The 6,359-nt window shown below is 43.9% G+C and overlaps 1 protein-coding gene across 1 annotated transcript in view; it reads right to left on the reverse strand.

The window, feature by feature from the left end:
* The window catches only part of LOC138950712 (fibrinogen beta chain-like), an 11,317-nt gene extending 7,853 nt beyond the window's left edge, over positions 1-3,464 (reverse strand). Inside the window, exons 1-2 of the mRNA XM_070322431.1 lie at positions 2,833-3,464; positions 275-386 (exon numbers count right to left, since the gene is read on the reverse strand). Coding sequence (XP_070178532.1) covers positions 275-386; positions 2,833-3,159 — 439 coding nt within the window. The 5' untranslated portion in view covers positions 3,160-3,464. The remainder of the gene's footprint in view (positions 1-274; positions 387-2,832) is intronic.
* Between the last annotated feature and the right edge of the window lie 2,895 nt (positions 3,465-6,359).

The raw sequence follows: 6,359 nt of genomic DNA on the forward strand, positions 1-6,359 counted from the left end.
ACAAACACACACACACACACACACACACACACACACACACACACACACTCACACGCGCGCACGCAAGCCTCGAGCCCACTAAACAAAGAAAGCCTCTCGGGATTCCCAACGTGAGTTAACACTGGGACATTGTGCAATCTCTGTTTAATGCAGGTTCTGCCTTCAAATAAAATCAATATCAAACACACACAAAAGTATATTGGGTTGCAGTTCGAACGGAAGTAAGATAAGTGCACACAATTATGGACGAAATGCGTCATCATCTATTTCATACCTCGCATGTAACGCTGACACGTAGGTCCGACGTAGGGCGAAGGACACACGCACGTGTTGCCCTGCACCACCCCGCCCTGTTCACACTCCAGCTCTGGGGTCTTCTTAGTATCCTGCGGGTGTATAAATCATGGTTCAGGTTGTTTAACTCAGCAGTTCAAAACATCATTTAGACGAATTAAACACATACACACACACACCCTAACACACACACACACACACACACATTTGCATACACACACACGCACACACCACACACACACACATACACATACACATACACATACACACTTGCATACACACACACGCACACACTACACACACACACACACACACTTGCATACACACACACGCACACACTACACACACACACACACATACACACACACATACACACACACACACACACGCACGCACACACACACACACGCACGCACACACATACACACACACACACACACACACGTGCCTGACTAACCCTGTATACCAGTATGTTGTCTCACTTACCCTGTTGATCAGTGTGGTGTCTTACTCTGGTTTTCACTGTCTTACTCGATCACTCTGTTTTACGAGTGTAGTGCTATACTTACTTTGTACATCAGTGTGGTGTCTTACTTTGTTCATCAGTGTGGTGTCTTACTTTGTTCATCAGTGTGGTGTCTTACTTTGTTCATCAGTGTGGTGTCTTACCTTGTTCATCAGTGTGGTGTCTTGTTTTGTTCATCAGTGTGGTGTCTTACCTTGTTCATCAGTGTGGTGTCTTACTTTGTTCATCAGTGTGGTGTCTTACCTTGTTCATCAGTGTGGTGTCTTACTTTGTTCATCAGTGTGGTGTCTTACCTTGTTCATCAGTGTGGTGTCTTACTTTGTTCATCAATGTGCTGCTTTACCTTGTTCATCAGTGTGGTGTTTTACTTTGTTCATCAGTGCGGTGTCTTACTTTGTTCATCAGTGTGGTGTCTTACTTTGTTCATCAGTGTGGTGTCTTACTTTGTTCATCAGTGTGGTGTCTTACTTTGTTCATCAGTGTGGTGTCTGACTTTGTTCATCAGTGTGGTGTCTGACTTTGTTCATCAGTGTGGTGTCTTACTTTGTTCATCAGTGTGGTGTCTTACTTTGTTCATCAGTGTGGTGTCTTACTTTGTTCAACAGTGTGGTGTTTTACTTTGTTCGTCAGTTTGGTGTCTTACTTTGTACATCAGTGTGGTGTCTTACTTTGTATACCAGTATTGTGTCTTACTTTGTTCATCAGTGTGGTGTCTTACTTTGTTCATCAGTGTGGTGTCTTACTTTGTTCATCAGTGTGGTGTCTTACTTTGTTCATCAGTGTGGTGTCTTACTTTGTTCATCAGTGTGGTGTTTTACTTTGTTCATCAGTGCGGTGTCTTACTGTGTTCATCAGTGTGGTGTCTTGCTTTGTTCATCAGTTTGGTGTCTTGTTTTGTTCATCAGTGTGGTGTCTTACCTTGTTCATCAGTGTGGTGTCTTACTTTGTTCATCAGTGTGGTGTCTTACTTTGTTCATCAGTGTGGTGTCTTACTTTGTTCATCAGTGTGGTGTCTTACCTTGTTCATCAGTGTGGTGTCTTACTTTGTTCATCAGTGTGGTGTCTTACTTTGTACATCAGTGTGGTGTCTTACTTTGTACATCAGTGTGGTGTCTTACTTTGTTAATCCGTGTGGTGTCTTACTTTGTTCATCAGTGTGGTGTCTTACTTTGTTCATCAGTGTGGTGTTTTACTTTGGTCATCAGTGTGGTGTCTTACCTTGTTCTTGAGTGTGGTGTCTGACTTTGTTCATCAGTGTGGTGTCTTACTTTGTTCTTCAGTGTGGTGTCTTACTTTGTTCATCAGTGTGGTGTCTTACCTTGTTCATCAGTGTGGTGTCTGACTTTGTTTATCAGTGTGGTGTCTTACTTTGTTCATCAGTGTGGTGTCTGACTTTGTTTATCAGTGTGGTGTTTTACTTTGTTCATCAGTGTGGTGTCTTACTTTGTTTATCAGTGTGGTGTCTTACTTTGTTCATGAGTGTGGTGTTTTACTTTGTTCATCAGTGTGGTGTCTGACTTTGTTCATCAGTGTGGTGTCTGACTTAGTTCATCAGTGTGGTGTCTTACTTTGTTCATCAGTGTGGTGTCTGACTTAGTTCATCAGTGTGGTGTCTGACTTAGTTCATCAGTGTGGTGTCTTACTTTGTTCATCAGTGTAGACAGTGTCTCATTTACCCTGTGCACCTAGTGCGATGTTCAAGTTTCCCAGTGTATCGGTATATTCGTGACCCTCCACCACGGAATGAGTCGCATGTCACCTTTGCATAATTTTCATATTTTTACATTTTCCTAAAGAGTTTTTTTTATGCTCTATCCAGTGGTGAAACCCGTTTTAGAAAAGAGCAAAAACTGTTTGAGTTATAAGCCTGTGACTAAGGTGACCCTCACACTATTACCAGACACTTCCCGGACTTTAAGCCTAGCGCAGAGCCGCGAGAGGTGACATGCCACTCATTTCGTGGTGGAGGGTCACATTTGTGTTCTGACTTACCCAGTGGGTTTGTGACTTACCTTGGTTATCAGATGACACTGGGCGGGGTATGGAAGACACTGTCCCAGGGACATGTCGTTCCTCATTTCGCACGTCACGGTGTCTGGTTCACCCTCAGGACACACCGTCACACCAGAGCAGTCTTCACTCTGCGAGCATCTGGCTACACACTGGAACTCAGACCGTCCGGTGAAGATGTCCGAACCCTGACCGATGGTATTGCTGGCTGTCGGACATCGGACATAGCTGTCATGTCGCGATGTGAGGTCAATCTCTTGGGCGTCCGACCTGAGCGTAGGAATCAGGAGGAGCATGGATGCCAACATCATCCTTACAGTGAGGTGCATGTCTTCAAGATGATGCTGTTGACATCCACACAAGACACAGTGATTACCACGAGAAGGTAAGTGTTTAGTGCGCGTGTTGTACCTCTGACAAGTTTGTCGTGAGTAAGTGTTCAGGGCCGGTATGCAAGACTCGAGGTTAAAGACTTAAAGAGTAAACACGGGATAAACAATACCATCAATGCAGTTAATCTCGGACTAAAGTCTCTTAATTCAACTCATGCATAACGGCCCACCGCGTATACAAAAGATACATTTACATAACAGTTAAATAGCCGGTGTAACACGAGAAAATTACTCCCACGAGATTTTTACTCCGGAGTAAACATTTCGTACGAAACTTTCGCTCCCTTTACGAAACAAATACTCCACCCGTACACGAGCAAATTACTCCACACGACAGGTTTACTCCGTGTAAACATTTCGTACGAACATTTTACTCCCGTGACAAATAGATAACGAATAAATTAATCCACCTTAACACGAGCAACTTACTCCCCACGACAGATGTACTCCCGAGTAAAAAGTTCGTACGAAACCTTTACTCTCTTGTCTCCTGTCAGTCTTGGTGGTGGGAGGGGTGGATTTAGTGGTAGCGCGACATTCGGTTCGAGTCAGATCCCATATGGGCGTAATCCCATTTCGCCCCCATCCCAGTTTTGCGACATTTCACAAGCGTCATATACTGCCGTGTTCTACCACTAGCGCCAAATTCCATTTTGGCGCTATCCCGTTTCGCCGCCATCGCATTACGCCCTTATCTCTATTTCGCGACATTTCACAAGCCAAGTGTCATTTTATTATTTCGTGTCATACCATTAGCGCGATATCTCTTTTTGGTGCTATCCCGTTTTGCCGCCGTCCCATTTCGCCCCCATCCCATTTTCGGAACATTTCACAAGCAAATCGTCATTTTAGTATCGTGTCATATACCAATAGTGAGCCATCCCATTTTGGCGTCATCCCATTTTCGCGCCATCCCATTTTCGCGTCATTCTACTAGCCAAGCGTCACTTTACTATTGCATCATTCAACTAGGGAGACATTCCGTTTGCGCGACATCCCATTTTGCCGCCATTCCATGAGTACGTCGGGCAAGACGAACGTTCACAGCGAACTATAAACAATAGTAATGTCAGGCTTGGAAAGTAGAATGAAGCAAAATGGGATGGTGGCAAAATGGGATGTCGCGCTATTGTTATGACACGGTAGGAAAATGACGCTTGGCTTGTGAAATGTCGCGAAAATAGGATGGGGGCAAAATGGGACGGCGGCAGAACGGGCTGAGTACGAACGTTCACCACGAAATATAAACCCGGGAGATTTTTACTGGGAGTTAAAATTTGGAGATTAAACATTTCGTGGAGGGAGTACTTTTTTCGTTCCTTTTGAGGTTCTTTTTTTGTACTACATTTTTACTGGGAGTAAAAATGTCGTGTTACACCGGCCCTCTCTTTGGAGTTGGACACATAGGCACACATTTGTGACCCTCCACCACGAAATGAGTCGCATGTCACCTCGCGCGGTTCTGCGCTAGGCTTAAATATAAGTTTGGGGAGTGTCTGGTAACAGTGTGAGGGTCACCTTAGTCACAGGCTTATAACTCAAACAGTTTTTGCTCTTTTCTAAAACGGTTTTCACCACTGGATAGAGCATAAAACACTCTTTCGAAAATGTACAAATATGAAAATCCTGCAAAGGTGACATGCGACTCCTTCCGTGGTGGATGGTCACATTTGTGCGGTGTTTCTTTTGAGACATCGACTTGTTTTATTCCTAGCTAGCAGGAACAGTGCGTCTATGAATAGTACATTTCAACATGAGAGACACAGATAATTATGCTGGCCACTGAATTCGAGATCAAAACAAATAAACCAAATAAACACTTGGTTGCTTTGTGCTTTGTTTTGAGTTTACTAAACGGTCGATGCCTGTTGAAATGGAGGAAGAGGAGAAGAAACGAAACAAAAGGCAGACGATGTCACTAGATTCAATATTATTACGTGGCCGAATATTTACAACTGCAAAACAAAATATCAAGCAGCCCAAATGTCCGATCAAATACTGTGGGAAGTACAAAAGAGACAACAACAAAACATCGGAAGAATTCAGTATTCTCAGGCTCCTTGCATTCCATGTTCCCGAATTTCTGTTTAGTCATGAACGTAAGTTCGTTTCACTGCACTAAAATATCCGGAGGGACAAATAATAGGCCTACATCACGTGTGTGTGTGTGTGTGTGTGTGTGTGTGTGTGTGTGTGTGTGTGTGTGTGTGTGTGTGTGTGTGTGTGTGTGTGTGTGTGTGTGTGTGTGTGTGTGTGTGTGTGAGTGTGTGTGTGTGTATATAGCGGTCAGTGTGCGCCAAAAGAGGTTATCAGGCTAAAGTATTTATTTGATCAAAGTTAAGAAAGGTAACTAATACTCTAAAGAGAATAGGAGAAGAAAGGCAAACAGGAAAGATTATGGGACTTTAGACAGGGACATTGTTGTTGCTGTACACACACACACACACGCACGCACACACACACACACACACACACACACACACACACACACACACACACACAGAGGCAGTCACACACACACACACACACACACACACACACACCGACACACACGCACACACGCGCACACACACACACACGCACACACACACTCACACACCGACACAAGAAATGAATACCTACTAGCCGTGAAAGGCACATTGGAAAGATCGCAAACAAGATATTTACACCCCCGGTATAGGGGTGTGTATAGGTTTCACTCAATGTGTTTGTTTGTGTGTTTGTGTGTTTGTTTGTGTGTTTGTGGCGGTATTTGTGTGTTTGTGTTCGCAAGTAGATCTCAAGAATGAACGGACCGATCGTCACCAAACTTGGTGAACACGTTCTATACATTCCTGAGACGGTCCTTACAAAAAATGGGACCAGTCAAACACACGGTTAGGGAGTTATTGGTGGATTGATTCTACAAGGACTTATAGAGAATAAACATGTTACTGGTCAAAGGGAAATAACCTTCTCAGTTGGTGGCAGTGAGAATGGGTGCAGTGAGAATGGTTATTTCCCTTTGACCAACGGGGGTGTTTTTCCTATCGGAGGAATGTCTTGTTTGTGTGGGTTTGATAGGTGAGGTCTTTTCACTGCTTCAAAGAAGATAACATACCGTATCATGTGTCTCCGCTTTAAATTCATATACACAA

The sequence above is a fragment of the Littorina saxatilis genome, linkage group LG16, assembly GCF_037325665.1.
Source record: "Littorina saxatilis isolate snail1 linkage group LG16, US_GU_Lsax_2.0, whole genome shotgun sequence".
In the NCBI taxonomy this organism is placed as follows: Eukaryota; Metazoa; Mollusca; class Gastropoda; order Littorinimorpha; family Littorinidae; genus Littorina; species Littorina saxatilis.